Source organism: Diaporthe amygdali, assembly GCF_026229845.1.
Source record: "Diaporthe amygdali strain CAA958 chromosome Unknown NODE_20_length_815715_cov_65_842320, whole genome shotgun sequence".
In the NCBI taxonomy this organism is placed as follows: domain Eukaryota; kingdom Fungi; phylum Ascomycota; class Sordariomycetes; order Diaporthales; family Diaporthaceae; genus Diaporthe; species Diaporthe amygdali.
In genome coordinates, this window is record NW_026517040.1 from 238454 (window position 1) to 257169 (window position 18716).

The 18716-nt window shown below is 54.3% G+C and overlaps 5 protein-coding genes across 5 annotated transcripts; 3 read left to right on the forward strand and 2 right to left on the reverse strand.

Moving 5' to 3' along the window:
* Window positions 1–580: 580 nt before the first annotated feature.
* Window positions 581–2955, forward strand: J7T55_012607 (uncharacterized protein; the record flags this gene model as incomplete). Its single annotated transcript, XM_053145254.1, has 2 exons — window positions 581–626; window positions 698–2955. 2 exons carry the CDS (start codon window positions 581–583, stop codon window positions 2953–2955), a joined length of 2304 nt encoding a protein of 767 aa, XP_052992000.1.
* A 629-nt stretch (window positions 2956–3584) lies between these two features.
* J7T55_012608 (uncharacterized protein) lies at window positions 3585–4357 on the reverse strand (the record flags this gene model as incomplete). The annotated part of the gene is made up of 4 exons (XM_053145255.1): window positions 3585–3731; window positions 3799–3899; window positions 3984–4229; window positions 4291–4357. The coding sequence occupies 4 exons, from the start codon at window positions 4355–4357 to the stop codon at window positions 3585–3587; spliced, it is 561 nt and encodes a 186-aa protein (XP_052992001.1).
* A 420-nt stretch (window positions 4358–4777) lies between these two features.
* J7T55_012609 (uncharacterized protein) lies at window positions 4778–9021 on the forward strand (the record flags this gene model as incomplete). The annotated part of the gene is made up of 11 exons (XM_053145256.1): window positions 4778–5551; window positions 5610–6523; window positions 6578–6896; window positions 6986–7026; window positions 7444–7464; window positions 7634–7838; window positions 7969–8010; window positions 8106–8172; window positions 8226–8759; window positions 8816–8888; window positions 8949–9021. 11 exons carry the CDS (start codon window positions 4778–4780, stop codon window positions 9019–9021), a joined length of 3063 nt encoding a protein of 1020 aa, XP_052992002.1.
* Window positions 9022–9900: 879 nt separating this feature from the next.
* On the reverse strand, window positions 9901–11064 carry J7T55_012610 (uncharacterized protein; the record flags this gene model as incomplete). Its single annotated transcript, XM_053145257.1, has 2 exons — window positions 9901–10962; window positions 11029–11064. 2 exons carry the CDS (start codon window positions 11062–11064, stop codon window positions 9901–9903), a joined length of 1098 nt encoding a protein of 365 aa, XP_052992003.1.
* A 4923-nt stretch (window positions 11065–15987) lies between these two features.
* Window positions 15988–17769, forward strand: J7T55_012611 (uncharacterized protein; the record flags this gene model as incomplete). Its single annotated transcript, XM_053145258.1, has 6 exons — window positions 15988–16082; window positions 16136–16219; window positions 16277–16439; window positions 16504–16902; window positions 16959–17083; window positions 17151–17769. The coding sequence occupies 6 exons, from the start codon at window positions 15988–15990 to the stop codon at window positions 17767–17769; spliced, it is 1485 nt and encodes a 494-aa protein (XP_052992004.1).
* Between the last annotated feature and the right edge of the window lie 947 nt (window positions 17770–18716).

Below are 18716 nucleotides of genomic sequence, written 5' to 3' on the forward strand. Positions count from 1 at the left end.
CGACACAGTAGATCGCAGATATTCTGAATAATGACTGGAACAACCTACAGATATGAATTGAATGTTAAGTGACCCCCTTGCTGGAATAGAGACATGTCGGTCGCCCGAGGAAAGTTTAATCAATACTCAAAAACGCGAGACACGAAAGCACGTGCAGACGAGCATAGGCCCTGAGCACTACCTCTCCTGATAGAGACCCTGCATGGGAAATGCTATGCCCTGCTACCTGACTATGCATTCTTTGTACTCTACGGTTGTAGAATTGTTCTCCTTTCATGAGATCCATGGGAGCTTATTCCAAGGAAGGGTAAAACTCTTGCGAACACCGCAGACTACTGAGAACATACTGTAGTTCGAAGCAAGACACCTGTGAGCCTGCACTAACTAACTCGTGTTAGCAGACCCTTGCCCTGCAGCTCCCCCAGACCGGGCCCCACGAGGAGGTGGCGGATCCCTGCTGGAGATACCCAGACATCAAACCCGAGCTTCTGGATTGGCGGGGTCCGAATTATTTTGCTGCACTCCAGAAATTCCATCTCGCAGAAGCTTCTTCCACCCACAAGACTTGGTCGTCGGAGATATGGAGTTCAACCTGCCAATGAGTTCTTGGCTGGCGCTTCCAGACTGTAAGTTTTTGAGCTTCCTCCAGCTAGTTTCTTTTCTGAAATGTCATAATTAACCACTCAACCATTTACAGCCACCATCGAGTTCTGGCACGCAAACCGCACCGCCATCATCCTGTCCACTTTCACTGTTCTTGTCATCCTGCGCGTGTATTTGCATGTCACGGAGGGCAACGAGCCTCTCCACGTTTTCCCCAAGATCTACAACGAGAAGACGGTCCAAAATGCGATTCCTGCACGGCTTGAGGAAACGGTGGACGAGGCGAAAGGCAGCAAGCCTGCTGGTCCGCGCAGGATAAAAGGAGAGCTGACCAAACGAAGGGAGACGCAAACACCTGGTTCAAGGCAGATCAAGACTTTGGTCTTCTACTCGTCCGTGACAGGAAACACCGAGAAAATCGCAAAGCAGTTCGTCGAGAACTTCTCCGGGCTGTTGCAAGGGGTACCAAGCGGCCCAAACTGCACTTTCGCTACCTCGGAAGCCCTTGACCTAGCGGAAGTCGACCTCGATGAGTTTTTTATCACACCCCCAAAGCCGAATTCTGACGGAGATGTCACTACGGAATTATTCTATCTATTCTTGTTGCCGAGTTACAACATCGACACGATCAACGACACATTCCTGGAGCACCTGAAGGAGACACATCACGATTTCAGGATAGATACAGCACCCCTCTCAAAACTACTCGGGTACTCCGTTTTCGGTTTCGGCGATAAGGAGAATTGGCCTACGGAGGAGGAAGGATATTGTATTCAGGCGAAAGAAGTTGACAAATGGATGGCCAAGTTGACAGGTCGCAAGCGGGCGTACCCCCTTGGCATGGGTGATATCAAGCGCGACGGCACAGAAAGGTTGAGCGAGTGGACGAATGGTCTCTCCGACATCCTCGGCCAGCTGGCCCGGGATGGGACTTTGGGTGAAGGCGTTGTTGGCTCGGGAGATGCTGTAGAAAGCGACGACGAGGCCGAGCTGGACGAAGATGACGGAGAGGTCGTGTTCGAAGAACAGGAGCAAGCGAAACCACGCAAACCGAAGGCTTCAGCAACATTGGATGATCTGGAGGACCTCGGTCGGGTGTTGCAGAATGCCAAGGATGAAGGCAATGCGAAACCAACCGCGCCACTGGCTGTTGACTTCACGACCGAATCGAAGAAAAGGGCGCCGATCCAGACCGTCAAGGAGATGGTCCCGAAAGAATCGCCAACTTTTAAATCCCTGACAAAGCAGGGCTACTCGATAGTAGGCTCACACTCAGGAGTCAAAATCTGCCGCTGGACGAAATCTGCCCTTCGCGGTCGAGGCTCTTGCTACAAGTTCTCTTTTTACGGCATCAAATCTCACCAGTGTATGGAGACCACACCATCGTTATCGTGCTCCAACAAGTGCGTCTTTTGCTGGCGGCATGGAACGAATCCCGTTGGGACGACCTGGCGATGGGTTGTTGACCCTCCGGACTTAATTTTCAAAGGCGTCAAAGAGGGCCACTACAAGAAGATCAAAATGATGCGTGGGGTGCCTGGAGTTAGGGCTGAGCGTTTCTCAGAGGCGATGAAAATCCGCCACTGTGCCTTGTCATTGGTCGGAGAACCAATCTTCTACCCTCACATCAATGAGTTCTTGGAGATGCTGCACGGCGAACGCATAAGCAGCTTTCTTGTCTGCAACGCGCAGCACCCGGACCAGCTTGCTGCTTTGAAGCACGTCACTCAGCTGTACGTCAGCATAGATGCGAGCAACAGGGAATCGCTGCGCAAAATCGACAGGCCGCTGCATAGGGACTTCTGGGAACGTTTCCAGCGGTGCCTGGAAATCCTACGGGAGAAGAGGTTCAAGCAACGGACTGTTTTCCGACTCACTTTAGTGAAGGGGTTCAACATCGATGATGAAGTGAAGGGATATGCAGACCTTGTGGAGAAGGCCCTGCCGTGTTTCGTGGAGGTCAAGGGCGTGACGTATTGCGGTACGTCAACTTCCTCCAGTGCGGGCCTGTCGATGGCGAATGTACCGTTTTACGATGAGGTATGCGAGTTTGTGACAGCGCTCGATGGTGAACTCAATCGCCGGGGTCTTCAGTACGGGATCGCCGCAGAGCATGCCCATAGTTGTTGTATTCTGCTGGGAAGCGACCGTTTCAGAGTGGATGGGAAATGGCACACTCAGATCGACTACGCTCGATACTTTGAGCTGCTCGAGGAAAGGGGGCCAGACGGAGAGTTTAGTCCAGAGGACTACATGGGCGAAGAGACGCCCGAGTGGGCCACTTGGGGCAATGGTGGTTTCGACCCAAGGGATCAAAGGGTTGATAGGAAGGGCAGGCCGATCGACATTTGAAAAGGAGTCGACGTGACCCTGACTTTCTGTTACTGATATCAAATATCAATCAAAGACCACGTTTCAGTCTCCTTCTCAAGAGCCCAACCAGTGACGCCTGTGCTCCATATGGTGTTCAAAGGACTTGAAACTTAAAACAGTGAAGTTTGAACAGAGAGTGAGACATGACTATTGTAGAAGAGTTCCTAGACTACGGTTTTCACATTTGGACGCATCTCGTCTGATCATAATTTAACACTCGGTGTCTTGCTTGGTTGTTACCCCTACCTTGGTCTGCAACACCCACGGATAGACTCCAGAGACCATCACAGCCACGACCATATTGAAATGATCATCAATGCATTTTTGGATGTGTTCTAAAGGTCATTAACACTTTCATTCCACGCCGTGCCCCATTCCGCCGCTTGCCTGCTATATGTACAGAATGGATCGTACAAACGTCACCGCCGCGGCCTTTTCTTCAGAATATGGTACACGTCCACCGCCTACTCCTTCCACTGCATGTGAGTCCCTGCGCTGGTTTGTGATGGTAGGCTTTTCGCCGTATAGAGTGGAGGCTAGGCAAGATTTTGGTGCGATCGTGTAGGCGTCGGCCTCAAAGCTTGCCTGCGTGTGTTATTTTATTTTGTTTAGTCCAAGCCGACGTTGGGCATGTCGGCCATATTCGCCAGGTTTGGCAGGTTTGGCATGCCTGGCACGCCGCCGGCGCTGGCCATGCCTTCGAGTCTCAGACTAGGGTCGTATGCGATCATCTCTGCCAGGAGGTCGAGGATAGGCTGTTTGTGAAGAATCGTTAAGCCAAGCACTCATTGAGAAAACGACGTCATTCCATAGAAAACCCACCTTCGGCACCGTCTTGTCGTAGATGTTAATCAGGTCCCCAGGTGTTGGGTAGACCTTAAGGCCCTTGTAGAAAGCCAGCGCAGCTTCCAGAGCGCGAGAAGCTGTATCATCGTCCCAAGTCAGCCATAGAATCCATAAGGCTCTGGCTTTGACCAAGCCGCGCCCCTCTCTTGTGCCACACTCACGATCTGCGCCCAGCTGCTCTCCCATCGTCACTTGGTCTAGGAAGTAGGCCTCCTTCTCCTCTACGCTCGTGGGAAAGCCCTCTTCTCTAGCCTCGTCCACGGCCGCTTTGATTTCGTGACGCCTGTTCTGGGTCTCGACCTCGGCGTGCTCCTTTGCCTGTCGGACCTGCTTGCGCTCGTTTCGCCGCAGGTTTCTCCTAAACTCGGGCTTGTTTCGTCGTGCATGGTCGAAGTAGACGGCGTAGGCTGTGGAAGGGAGTGTCAGCTGAAAAGCGCATCCTGGTTGTGCTTGCGAGTGCATCCGTACCGAGAAGGCCGGTCGCCACTGCGGCAGCCGTTGCAGTCGCAATGACTGTGGTTTGCGATGATGCCATTGTGCGTTTGTGTGAGTTTCTTCGGGATCCCTTCTTGAGTAAGCAGGACAATCGCTGGGAGGGAACGAGGTCGTGCAGAAGAAAGCTGTTGTAGAAGTCGCGAGGAGAATGATTGGCCCTGCGATGCACAATGGTAGGTTTCTGAGGTTGCGATCGCTATCCGGTTCTTCGAGGTCGGAAGCTGGAGCTCATGGCCAATTTTTACGCCAGGGTACGTAGGTACCTAGGCTTCTAGTAGTGATAAGTACACCCCCGTCGTGCCCGGCTCCCTAGGTACCTAACTGCCTAGAGGTACCAACCAAGGTACTGTACGAAACACATCTGCGGGAGGAACCCAAAGCTTCCGCCAACCTCCCTCCTCCCTCCTTAACCTCCATTCAGAACCCTACGTACACGATATATCCGCCATCAACGTCGACAATGTCGGACGAGAGGCGGGGAATCTCCCTCCGGAAGGGAAACAAAAGGAACGCTCGCCCGAAGATCAGCGCCCCCCGTCAGATCTCGGAGCCCATCGCCAACGATGGCGTCCCTGTCCCAAGAAGCACGGGAGGTGCGAGGCCGGTCGCTGCTGAAGCGACCCCTCGCCCAAGGCCGCCTCCTCAAGCTGGAGGCAAGACGTCGGACTACGTGAAGCGTCGGTATTCCACACGCTACAACCTCCCGGACAACTTTGATCCCACGGCCGCGCCCCCAATGCCGACTATGCCCACCCTCGACAAGTACGAGCCATACCGGAAGCCAGCAGCAGAGCCGCCGAGGTCACGGGGAGGTCCGGTTGGTACCGCACCGGCCGTGGATGTTAAGACTCTGAGAGACCCGAGGCTCAATCCCGATTCATACGTCACCAGCACGCTGGGCAACGCTACAGAGGATGAGATACCGGAATTCGAGGATCAGCTACAGAAGTTGAAGGTCCGGGCTTCGAACGACCTGCAGCAGAATGTGTACCAGAATAGGACTCAGTTCATCAAGATCAGCAAGGAGGCAGAGAAGCTCAAGGAAGAGATGCGGAACCTCAAGAACCTCATGTCAGAACTGAAGACGAACACAACAGTGCTACGGTCCGCATCTTCTCGAAACAATGAGGAGTCTCCAGGTACCAACGGGGGTTCCTTCTCGTCAGGGATGAGCAAGAGAGACAAGCGCAGCTCCGTTGTGGACAGAGCAGCTCTGTGGAACTCGCAGATGCAGGTCAGTACATGGCACCTAGTTTGAAAATGGGCGCATTACGGCTAACAAGCATGGGCAGGCTCTTTACAAGATGATCGAAGGTTCGCAGAAGTTCTTGCCAAACTCAGTGGGTCGTCATATCATCCAGGATGCTGGGTCCTGGATCGAGCTGGACAATGCGACATACAAGTCAAGACGCTCCATTCAGATTGTTCTGTTGAACGACCATCTACTTATTGCGTCCCGCAAGAAGAGAAAAACGGACAACCCTGAAGCGCGAGGCCCAGCGGTCAAGCTGGTCGCTGATCGCTGCTGGCCTGTCCTTGACATTGAAGTCGTGGATATGGCCGGGACTCACGAGTCGTCCAGCAGCAGGACAAAGCTTACAGACGCTATCATGGTCCGTGGCGTGGGCCAAGACTCCGTCATCTACCGAACGGAGAAACCGGACGATCCTGAGAAGCGGTCTCTGATGCTAAACATCCGCAAAGTGGTGGAAGACCTCCGAAGGAATATCCAGTCAGAGAGAGAGGCGAACAACAAAGCCAAGGAGACTATCAATTATTTTGCGTCAAGAGACCCGGGCCTTCTGCAAAAGACAGAGCTCCTCGAGACTCTGTCCGACATCAAGGATATGCTCATTGAGGTGGATGGGAAACAGCAGAACCTTCGATGGGTTGAGAGCCAGATGGACGAGCTGGACATTGACATTGCCTTGCAGCGGATCGAGCCATCTGTGGTTAGAGTGGAAAAGCTTAAGAGCCTGTCGCGGAGCCTCAAGAACAATGCAGTCGCACAAGATTTCATCGAGTTCAAGGTTGAGGAAAGATGCTCGCGCCTGGCTGGGCTCATCACACGTGAGCTGGTCAGCACGCACAGCGAAGTCGGCAAGACCAAGCTGCACGTCAGCTGGCTCACTCGGCTGGGCTTTGAGGACCGTGCGAGAGAGGCATATCTCGAGGCGAGGAGCAGCATCATCCAGAAGCGCTCTCGGTGAGTCAACAGGAAAGATTGAACCACACAGACACTTGCTAATGGGTCTTATAGTCAATGTGTTTTCCAGGGAGACCTGCATCTCTATATCTGGCAACTGTCCTTCGTCTACTTTAGCATCATCAAGAATACGGTCGCCTGCTTCCAGGGCTGCTTCCCGCCGCCCATGATGAGCGCCTGTGTCAAGTGGGCAAAGGAAGAGGTCGAGGCATTCAATGTCATCCTGGCGAGGCAGCTCAGCAGCACTGAACACGGGAGTGAGGCGTGGACGAAATGCATGGAGCGGGCAAGGGAGCATGCTCAGATGCTTTCCGAGGTTGGGCTTGACTTCAGGAATCTTGTCGGACAGGAACCGCCGGCAGTCAATGGCAATGTGACTAATGAGCCCGTTGGACTGGGCTTGTCGTAATGAGCTGGAATAGGCGAAGGAGCTCGCGCTACTAAATATCACTACCCACAAAGGCGGATTTCCACTGCTCTGCGAGGCATCGCGCGATGCATGGGTATGTTGTGGCAGTAGCTCGGTTTTAACGATCTTGCTCATAGGTATCACGTCAATAATATTCCTAACAAATCAAATTCGATCACCATTGTTGGTTTAAAGTTCGTTCTTTTACCTGCTTTATGCTTTATTTCTGTGTGGTAGCTTTCTCTTTGACAGACGGCCCCCTTTTCACTAACTGCCTGCGGGGCGCAAGGGGCGTTAGGTGGTGTAGACCCGTTAGGTGGCGTTTGAGGTGCAAAGGCGGCTGGCGCCGCTCTGTCGAGCTGGCTCCACAATCCCTCACTGGCTTCGAGAGAGGGCAACCTTGGAACGGCTCCGACCTACCTAACTAAGCACGCATCCCACCATCGACCTTCAGACAATCCCCATCACAGCCTTGATACCCCCCGTTCCGTATCCTTCCCGCACTCCACAGGAGCACATCGCAATTCTGCGAGTGAGCTCCAGACGTTTTGACGACCCTGCTGCGACGACGAAACCGAGCTGCAACTGCCCTCCTGCGAAAATCACCCACTGCTTCCCACCGGGGCCCTAAAACGTCATTGTGTCCTACCTCTACGATCCAATCCCATCGACGACCCTGCGACGGCGAACCTCGTTCCTAGCAAGATAGCACCACTGCTCTTGGTCGAGAAGACCCCAGAGGTCATCATGGATACTAACATGGAGGATGTCGGGCGCGTGCCCGCCGACTTGCCCGCGGCGCCTCCCTTGGAGCCCACCACCATTCCCACGCTGGACGGCTGGATCGAGGGTTTGATGAGCTGCAAACAGCTGGCAGAGACAGATGTTCAGAGGCTTTGCGAGAAGGTTAGCGGTCCTCCCGAGATGCCTGAACTGCGACGGTGATACTGTTCCTCGCCACTCAAAGACGCCACTGACACCGAATGCATGCTCGCGTGCCAATTGTCGGGAACCCCAAGCTGACTTGGAATCACAGGCGCGGGAAGTTCTCCAGGACGAGTCCAACGTCCAACCAGTCGTATGTGCTCGAAGCTCCAGCCTTGTGCCGCCAAAGCGCTCACCTATATGCAATAGAAATGCCCAGTGACCGTGTGTGGTGATATCCACGGACAGTTCCATGACTTGATGGAGCTCTTCAAGATCGGTGGTCCAAACCCAGACACCAACTATCTCTTCATGGGTCAGTAACTTCCATCGCGGGTCTTGGGATTGGACGCTAAGCAACATCCACAGGTGACTACGTTGATCGTGGTTACTATTCCGTTGAGACAGTGACCCTTCTTGTCGCTTTGAAGATTCGATACCCTCAGCGAATCACCATCCTCCGCGGCAATCACGAGTCGCGCCAGATCACGCAAGTGTACGGATTCTACGACGAGTGCCTCCGCAAGTACGGTAACGCAAACGTCTGGAAATACTTCACCGACCTCTTCGACTACCTCCCCCTCACTGCCCTAATTGACAACCAGATCTTCTGTCTGCACGGAGGTCTGTCGCCCAGCATCGACACTCTCGACAACATTCGAGCCCTAGACAGAATCCAGGAGGTTCCTCATGAGGGTCCCATGTGCGACCTGCTGTGGTCCGACCCTGATGATCGATGCGGGTGGGGAATCTCGCCTCGTGGTGCCGGTTACACGTTTGGTCAGGACATATCAGAGGCGTTCAATCACAACAACGGCCTGACCCTGATTGCTCGGGCTCATCAGTTGGTCATGGAGGGCTACAATTGGTCCCAGGACCGGAACGTGGTGACCATATTCTCTGGTAGGTCCAATCATCGAGACCGTTTTGACAGGAAATTTACTGACATGTTTTTGAAGCACCCAACTACTGTTACAGATGCGGTAACCAAGCCGCAATAATGGAGATCGATGAGCACTTGAAGTACACCTTGTAAGTTCCTCCAAGTTCTGACAAAGGGCCTGGAGCACGATTACTGATGATTACCCTCAGCCTCCAATTCGATCCTTGCCCGCGTGCTGGCGAGCCCATGGTCTCAAGAAGGACACCAGACTACTTCCTCTAAACTCAATGCCTAGCCTTGCGAATTCCGCGTGTTGTGCAAAGAAAGGCTTAGAAGCAAAGAGCGTTGAGGTAGACTAGCACCACTAGCAACATACATCCGCATGAGTGGTGCATCCCTAACTTGTGTACAATTAATCAACTATCCCTCCAGCCGGGTCTTGCCGCCCGCTTGGGAAAGTTTAGACAAGAGGGACAATATTAGACGTCGTTTTGCCGGTATGTGTGCTCTGCTGGAGCAACCTTGTGACAAGAGCGTGATATGTGAATATCCTGGCGCACAAGATTGGACTGCTAGTCCGTTGATGCCCAGGTCGAATGAGAAATCATTACCGTACTGCTGAGAACGTGACTCAAGAAAGGCATGAATAAATACCATAAGGGGTTTCTAAATGCAGCCCGGTCAGGAGGCGAGTGGCATGGTCCCACCGCTGACTCCTGTGATGATACCTTACACAACCGGAACGGTCCATGGAATCCGTCAGATGTGAAGTTGTCGGTTTTCCCGCTTATTGGTAGGCACTCTAAACTATGGGCATGGCTAATATTGTGCATGAGTGACCGCCACGCGGCGATCTCAAAGTTACCATCCTCCCGGACCTATTACTTTTAAAGTTCTTATCGGCACCTTATTCGTTTCTTAGTAGGCCAGAGGGGTCTTTCAGTTGTCTCAAGCACCAATGCATGAAGTTCCCTACAAAATCTACTCCTTGTATTTCTAGTACACATTACACTCGCTAACGCTACTTGTATGGATGCAACACTATGTATCGTCTGCGCTGTTTATGCCATTACGCATAACTGAGAATGGATGAGTGGCAACCAGCAGCCTGAAAAGCCGCCCAATACTCAGGGTTGTTCTGTCGATGTTAATACTGACAATTTAGACAGAATCGCTCACGGCCTCCTTCTCCAACTCTTCCCTCGCCTTGGCCTCCCACTCACTCTGCCTCCTGCTCTGCTCGGCCGGGCTGTTGATCATGGTCTCGTCCCCAAACACGTCACTCTCTCTGTTGATAGACAGGTTGCTCATGGTAAGTCCTCCCCTCCCCAAACCCCTGTTGTCACCTACTCTTTCACCAGAGTAGTGACCAGGTCCGTTGCTGCCGTCAGGGACGTGGTAGCGCCTGTCGAACCGCGCGATGGCGTAGGCGTAGACCACCGCCAGCTCGATCACAAAGTTGAAGCAGTAGAAGCACGCCTTGGAGTGGAACCACGCCGGGTTGTTGGCCGGCCGCGGCGTGGTGAAGTTGACGCCGATGCGGAAGCCCGCGCCGAGGGTCAGGATGACGGAGGTGAAGAGGAGCAGCCAGATCTTGGTGCGCTGGCGGCCCTGGCCGAACTTCTCGGGCCGGTGGGCACGCGGCGCGACGACGGCCAGGAGCGTGACGGGGATGGGGAGGAAGGCGAGGAGGGTGAGGAACGTGCCGGCGACGAGCTGGATGTCGCGGTCGATCCTGCGCGTGTTCTTGTCCAGGGTGAAGAAGGAGTCGACGGTCGCGGTGATGACCATGATCAAGCACGCCGCGACGCAGAAGTACAGGAACTTGAAGGCCAGGCCCAGGCCCCGCGACCACCCGAGCCTCGGGTGGTACGACCTGACGATGCGCTGGGCGAAGATAAGGTTGATAATGAAAAGAAGCAGGACGCCGGCCTGGACGAAGATGTTCGCTGCGATAGCGATGTCCACGTTGCGCGGCCGCGAGGCCCAGACGATGCGCAGGACGAGCGTCGTGATGCGCGCCATGCAGAAACCAAAAAGTAAGGCAGAGAAAACAAACTTATGATCCCGCTTGCGATTGATCCTGAAGATGGTCAAGTGCGTCGCGGCGCCTGCGATGAACAACAGCAAGAGGCATGCGCAGATGGGGTCGTCGAGGGGCACGGTGGGGTGCCCACCCAGCAGGGCTGTCGTGGGAGCATAGGGCGGCCCGGACTGTGGTGCCTAAGCCAGAACCTGGGTCAGTATCGAATGTGAAGCTCGAACGAAGGGAGGGGGTATGATGCCCACCATCTGCTGTGGCCCTTGTCCGCCTGCTGCTGACATTCTGGAGATGGTGTTGTCTGGTATACAGCTGCTGGAATGATACAGTAAACGCGAGAGAAAGTTGACCTTGGGAATCAAATGCTGAGGACTCGTATCACAGCAACTATATTAATATTGATGGCAGTGGGCGGTTTGATGACGTCTCAATAGGGCAAGGGCCGTTCGCGGTAGTCCCTTCGAATATAGCTTCGAACAAAGATGAACCAAGGGGTTCATCCGAACTTGGGGGTTCTTTGGTGGCAGGAGTCTGGTGTAGGACAACACGAGGATTCGTGAAACCAAAACATGCGATCTGAGCCCAGTCGGGCGCTTATATACACTCGACGGTGAAGGAGAAAGAACCTACTTATTCATAATCACTTACAGTGAGTGGTTTACCGGCTTGCTGGATCACCAGACAGCCGGTCGCTGGATCGGTGACGTCCTACAAACGTGGCGGCGCTGCATCAATGGCTAGTCCATCTTGGGAGGATGAACATGGCCGGTGAAGACGAATGAGCGAACGATTGTGGACGTCGGCGGGGTCGATGCAGGCGACGCCGTGTGTATGTCAGCAAGCCGGCTTGGGGGTATCCGAAGGCACGGGTCGAGGTCGGGAAAACTGGAGCGCGAACCTCCGTCCTCCGTCCTCTTTGGGCAAGCGAGGCAGTCCCAGGCACCAAGAATCACAGTGTCACCTCCGGCTTGGCTATCCCTCAGTCAGCGTTGCAGACTCTGCCCATTCTCTATTGTTACTGTCGCCAACTGAACGGTCACATGTCTTTGTGATACGGAACAGAACACAAAACACAAAGAGACAGGCCCCGAGCGACTGTCAATTGTCCAGTCTGTGCGGAAGCCAATCTTGCACCCAACTGGCAGCAGTCTCGGCAACTTCCGACTGCAACCACCTGGGTCTTTGACGATCTCTGTTGCGATGGTAATACAACCCATCCTGCTAGCCCTGGCTGGCGTTTCTAGAGAGGCCTGTGGAATAGTCTGTGCCTTGACTCTGGCTCGATATCAAAGCGTGAACTAGCTTCGAACATGTCTATCCGCAAATAGAAGAGCAGGCAGACGTCAACAAAACACTTGTCGGCCATGTCGGATGCGAAGTGTTTCCGTCGTGGTCTACTAGCCTGATCATGTGAGGTTGAGGTTCGGTTTCCTTACAAATGTGGCTGCATGTGGCCCAGGGATCGGAGGAATAAATCCTGTGTTGATCAGCCTCGCGTCTTTAACGAGGCTCGGCCGGGTTTATTGTGGTTCCCCCACAGCGACTAGTATATTATGCCGAAAGGCCGCATCGGGCGCTTTCGTCACTCAACCATGGCTCGCAACTTGCGGCTGAGGGTCAGCACTGCCAATCGGCCGGCCGACCGGCACCACTCTGGAGGACGATTGCTATCGCTGCCGTCGGCCAACCTTGCATCGACGTCAGTAGCCAGGTCAGCGGGCTGGCGAACAAGTTTGCTTGTATGGGACAAGGTCTCCACTGCCTCGGCAACCCGCCCACGGGAGTTCCCTCAGGCCGGACTCTTGAGGGGTATCATGGATAGGCCTGAATGGTATCTAGACCGCTAAATGATCACAAATGTCGCGGGTAGAGTGGTCTTGGCTGCCCTTCAACGTGGTCCAGGGCCGCGGGGGTGGGATATAGCTTTCTCCGGTATTGTTGCTCAAAGAGGTGGAATGGACGAACCCCGCCTCTGCGTACAGCAATCACGTCTTCGCCACTCAATGCGTCGGCCAAACCGCACCAGAAGCGGACGTGATCGCGCGCGCGCCGGCGACAGCTCACGGAGAGGAAGAGCGAGCTTCAGACGATCCGGTAGACCTCTTATGAGGCCTGCTAAACTGCCTTGTCCACGATGCGGGGAAGAGGCCTCTGCCTTCATCACAATATAATTTCATCCGAAGATGCCGTCTCAATTTCTCGACCTCGCCCGCCCCTTGGAACCATGGGGCTGAGCGTCACAGGCCCTGGGCTTTGTCTTTCGCTTCTACGCTGCGAAACCCTGCGACGCAGACATGGAGCACCGCCTTAGCTGGGCAAACCACCGAAGCAAAAGGGCCAAGAAAATGAATGCTTCCCAGCAACGGCACTTTGATGTCATGTCAAGACTGGAGCCTCTGGAGGTCATCGGCCTCTTCGACTGGACTAGACAAGCTTTAATCGTCCCAGAGCTTCTGAGACACTGGCCCTGGTGGATGGTTGGTGGCTTACGTCCAGCACAATTTTATACCTCGTACACGGGTGGTGCTAGGCGACGCGGGAGGATCACTTAATGATATGATGCCAGGAAGATAAGAGAAGGGATCCTAAGCCACTTGGAAAATCCCCGCCGGCCGGCCCTGAGACATCACAGCTAGCTCACGGACCAGCTGGTCAGAAAGATTTGCTGTGTTTTTGCCCACTTGGGTACCTAGCGGGCATTAACAGGCAATCCTGTGAAGAGTTACCCTGTACTTATCAGATATCCCGCAGGACATTATTGCATACTGCGTAGGTGTGCTGGTCAAGTAACACGCGTACGTTTGGGATCAGAAGCGGGCACACCGAGGACGGACCCGAGGAGCACGAATGTCCGACGGCCATGAGCTTGATTCGGAGTCGAGTCGAGTCAAGTCGAGGAATGGAAAGACGGCGAGCCGTTGTTCTAGGGCGCTGTGGAGGGAGCTAGTGTGACTGAGTAGTCTCTCGGGAAAAAGCCACTTGGGTTGTTTGAGACAAGTTCTGAGACTGGCCGTACCGGACTGGCCTCGAGCCTCGTCAGTGTTGCAGTAGACCAGTCGACCAGTCAAGTCGTGAAAGAGATTGGAAGGGACGAAGATTCAGAGTCGGATTGAATCGAGTAGTGCTCGCCCATGTCGCTGTCGCAGTCGCAGGCGCAGTTGCAGTGGGCGGGCTTGGGATGATGGGCTTATCCGCCCTGCCGCTGGCTTTTGTTTCTTTTTCTCTCCCCCGGCCCCAACAAGCGCGTCTTCGTATAGCGGTAATGACAACAGTAGGGAGTACAGCTGTTGGCATCTCAATGTTCTCCTGGGTGACTGGACCGCCCGAACTGTCCGTGTGCTCGACGGCTTGGAAAGACCACAAGCGCAGCTGTCAATGCGGTTGACAGGCTGACAGACAGGAGGCAGACAGGAGGCAGGCAGGGCATGCGAGGAGGGAGATTTGTGCGCTGAGACCCGCGTGCGGTTCATCGCAATCAAACAGGACAAGAGCATGAAGCTGAGCGGCCATGTTGTCATGCGAAAACCCTATCAATAGCAATGGCGACACGCAGGCGGATCAGTGCACACCTGGGCCAGTACGACGCAGTAGCACGGATACCACAGCGTCGTGATCCAATGGTGGGCATCTCAAGGCCTTCTCATTTCAGGGCCTGCTCTCTCGCGCGCAAAAAGGCAAAACGAGTGCCATGGCCCATGGCCCCACCCCTGCCGTCCTGCTCAGCCCCGGTCCATGCCTCTTGATCGGCTAGCCCATCTCGGCTACAGGCCCAAATTGGGATGAAGCTCTGGTCCGTTGTGGATGGAGGGTCTCCCCTTTCGCAATCACTCTCATTCGGACTGACTTGGCCTGCCTCGCCTCGCCTGTTGTTGGTGTTTTTGCGGGTTTTGCTGGTTTTGTTCCCTCTCCTCACCACCAGAAAATCTGCCGTCGTCGTGGATCTCCCTCCCGCAGCACATACCCAATCTGCCTGTTGTCGGTTGCGTGCGTGCTTCGACTGGTCCGTTGAGGGGGAACGAGTTGCAAAAGACTCTCGGGTTCCGACTTTTGTAATTCACTCACAGAGCACACAGCACACAGCACACAGCACACACACCACACGGCAGACATCGCATCACAACTCTCTCCGTCTTCGTGCTGCTGCTGCTGCCGTCTCAGGTCTCTTGACTGCCACTCATTTGCCCAATTGCGTCCAGATCTCAACTACCGCGCCTTCTTTTGTTTCTTCTGTTTGACCTGCTGTCGCAGCACATGGTCACTCCTCTTTACACTCAGCCTTCACTCACTCTTTCACTCTACTAATTAATCAATCTCCTCTTTCCGCCTCGCCCTGCCCACCACCACCACCCACCTCCCACCCACCATCATCTCGTCCAGTCCTCGTCCAGCTCACGGCATTGCTGCCACCACATCCGTCCGTCAGTGTTGCCTTGCATTAGGTCGACAGCCCTTACCACGGATCCCCCCACCTCCTCACTTTGCTTGCGTTGGCGCTTCTGCAGCTGCTCACGCATGATAAACACGACATCCTTCCTGTCCCTGCATTGGCCCGACCTATCACGGCAAGACCAACCGCGTACGAAGCTCCTCCTCTGGTCCCCAGCCCTCTAGCCCTCGGCCTCCTCGTACCTTCCTCACCTGTGTGTGCATCCTTGGCTTCGTTGCCTCCAGCTGCTGTCGTTCATTTTCTGGAGAGGCTTCCCCTTCCTAGCCGCAGCTGGCACGGTTTCTTGCCAAACAACAATACAACAACCACCAACCCCCCCGCAAAAGTCAAATTGCACGGCCACGCGACCTAATTGACCTCACCCAGCAACTCTCGCGTACCCTAATTCTCGTTAAGAGAGACTTGGTCTTAGTGGAGCAGCAACAGCATCAACCCATTGAGCAACACATAGCGCCGCTAAGGGACTGTGATCGACACCCGCTATCTCAAAGGCACTCTCTGTTGACCGTCCCGTCACTCACGGCCACTCTACCTGGATCGCATATCGAGCTTCGTACGACGATGAACTCATCTCTGGCGTGATACAGATCCTACCTGAATCCCGTATCTCTCGCCTCGTCGAAAGCAGACTCGGTCCTTTCACCAAAACGGCAGCTGTCGACTAGGGAAAAGGACCGCGAGTGCCCGTTTTGTGGTGAGGGAATAGACGAGGGCGAGGTCAGGACTCCCAGTGGCGTGTTGCCCTTCGACCGTCGCCGAAATGTCCGAAACCTGCATCTCCCTTCAGGGCTCTACGGCGTGTCCAGCATTTCAGTCCTCGTCGATATCAACCGACTCTACGCTTGTGGGCTTCTTGTGCGTATTAACCAACATATCTCAACGGCATTGCAGTCTAACTTTCGTCACAGTTCATTCCTTCAATTCGTGTCAGACCGCGCGTCTTTCGATGCACAGCTCGAGTCTTACGTCCAGACGACATATGTGCAGGATAAGTTAGTCCACTACGCGCTCTTGTTGCCATACTACCTCGCCTGCTAACAAGTACCTAGATATCAAACGCTGTTTGGCTGCGGTAATATCGAGCTGACCAATACTTCCAACCTCTACGCACGCTTCACGACTTCTGTAATATGTAATGCCATTGTGCAGAACTCGATTAACCCATGTGGATTGTCCTCCTCACAATCGCAACCTCTTTGCGCCGACACCTGCGTAAGTCACACAGCTCGTTGGCGATCCTCCTTTACTGACCGCCCTTGAGGCCACATTCGCACAGTCCGAAGCATACTACGTGTCTGATAGCCAATTATGCTCAAATCCCAGCAGTGGAGCTACGACGCAGATCAGGGCTGATTTTACGAATTGCGCTCTGCCCGCAGACTCACTGTCGTCGGATAACTGCATCGACGGAATCCAAAACGAACCGGACAACTGCGGATATGGCAACAGCACCATTGGACTCTGCTCATACTGCGCATCTGGCGGCACTAACTCGACCGACACGTGCTGCTACAACTCGAATGCCGAAAACCGTTGCGCAAATGTGACACTACCGTCCATTACATCGACCATAACACTACCGACGTCCACGTCCAGCCCATCTCCCTCCAGCACCGCAGGCGCCGGGAGGGGCGGTCTCAGCGGGGGCGCGATCGCTGGGATCGTCATTGGAAGTGTAGCTGGCGCTGCAATAATTATAGGGCTGATACTTCTGTGTTGCATTTTTCTCAGGCGGCGCAAGCGAGGCAGTCAATCAGGGAGCATATTCAACCAGCCCTCACCGGCAAGAAGAGGCCCCATGTCCCAGGCTGGCCCCACTGCTTCGACACCGCATGGATACGAAGTCTTGCCTGGCGGTAGGATCGCTAGGATGTCGGCTCTAGAGGGCCACTCAGGAGATGCCCCCTCTCGTCATTCGGAAAGTGCTGCAGCAGTCGGTGCTGTGAGAAGCAGACGCGTTGAAAACCACTCCTCGTCGAGCGAGTTTGGGGACAGTCCGGAGTCGGAGCCGCGAGCTGGTGTTTTGCGACCCCCACCAACTTCGATGCTGAAGAGGACGGGTTCATTGTCTAGCGGCTCCGTGCTTCTTGCCGGTGAGGATGCTGGCAGCAACGGCATGTCTTCACCACAAGGAGTCGCCAGTCAGCAATCGGAGCAGTTGCCGTATTTCAAGGACTACTACTCCCAAGACGAGATACATCCTGGCGACCGCGTAGCAGTCCTCTGGGCTTACCAGCCGCGCGCTGCCGACGAGTTCGCCCTCGAGCGCGGTGACATGCTCAAGGTCGTCGGTATCTGGGATGACGGTTGGGCGACTGGTGTTATGGTGGATGAGCGAGCCGAGGATTGGGAGGCTAGGCGCCAACAACAACGAGACAGCGGCGTCTCGAACACGTCCGGTCGTGGCCGCGATCTATCACCCCCTGCCAGTGGCGAAATCAAGGCATTCCCGCTGGTGTGTGTCTGTCTACCGGAGCATTGGAGAAAGACGATCGAAAGCGACACATCGACTGAAGCAGCGTCCAGCGCTCACCAACGCTGACTGGCACACCCGTCACGCTAATCTCACGATTAAACGAGTTTCTTCTTCCCGTGTCGCGTCTAGGCCTAGCCAGAGTCTTTGCATTGCCGGCGTTCGATACCAGTTTTCACGAGCAGAGGAGCCAGATGAAGCATATTTGGTTCGGGAACGTCTCGGGCCGCAGTCTAGCCAGTCACGCGGCAAGCATGTACAAAGTGACGCTCGTTGACGTTCCCGAAGGGATTGCCGGGAAACATAGAGAGGCAGCTTCACCATTGTTACGACACGCTTAATGCCTCTTATTTTAGACGACCTAATATTTTCGTTTCTTCTGCGCCCTCCCCGTTCATTTCATTGTTTTGGTTTAAATATACCCAGGTTTGCGATCAGGTGTTTCCCTTGGTGGTGGAGGACTTGAGGGGAGGGCCCAAAATCATGTAATTTTTGCCTACTATTCAGGAAAGAGGACAATGCGCTAGGAAAGACGTTGAGGATACGATGCATTACGCAGCAGACGGGAGATACAGACCCAAATACTGCCGTGACCGGCAATACACTCAACATTTTCTACTGGCAGCTCAGCTTGCACAAATGCTCTGACCGATTTCACTCCCGCGCCCGAGATTGGAAGTCTGATAGCTTATGAAAGCCAGTTTGCTGGTGAGGGTGAGCATGACGGCCAAGGGATATTTCATAGCAATTGATTGAGGGCCGGAGAGCCTATCTGTAGCGGTTTCGCCTTTATTGAGACGCGAATGTCAAAGTACAGCAGCGGCAGCACCCACCGCCGACCCAGAATCGTAATTTGTGAGGCAAGTCGAGCAACTTCGTCTTCCGGCAGCTCATCCACTTGTTCTGATACGCTTATTTCTGTACAAATGTCTTTCGAGCTTGCTTGCAATGTATCCACCCATTTTGGACTAGGCCCTGTGGCGTCGCCAGCGTCGCGCGCTTGACCCATAGGTGTT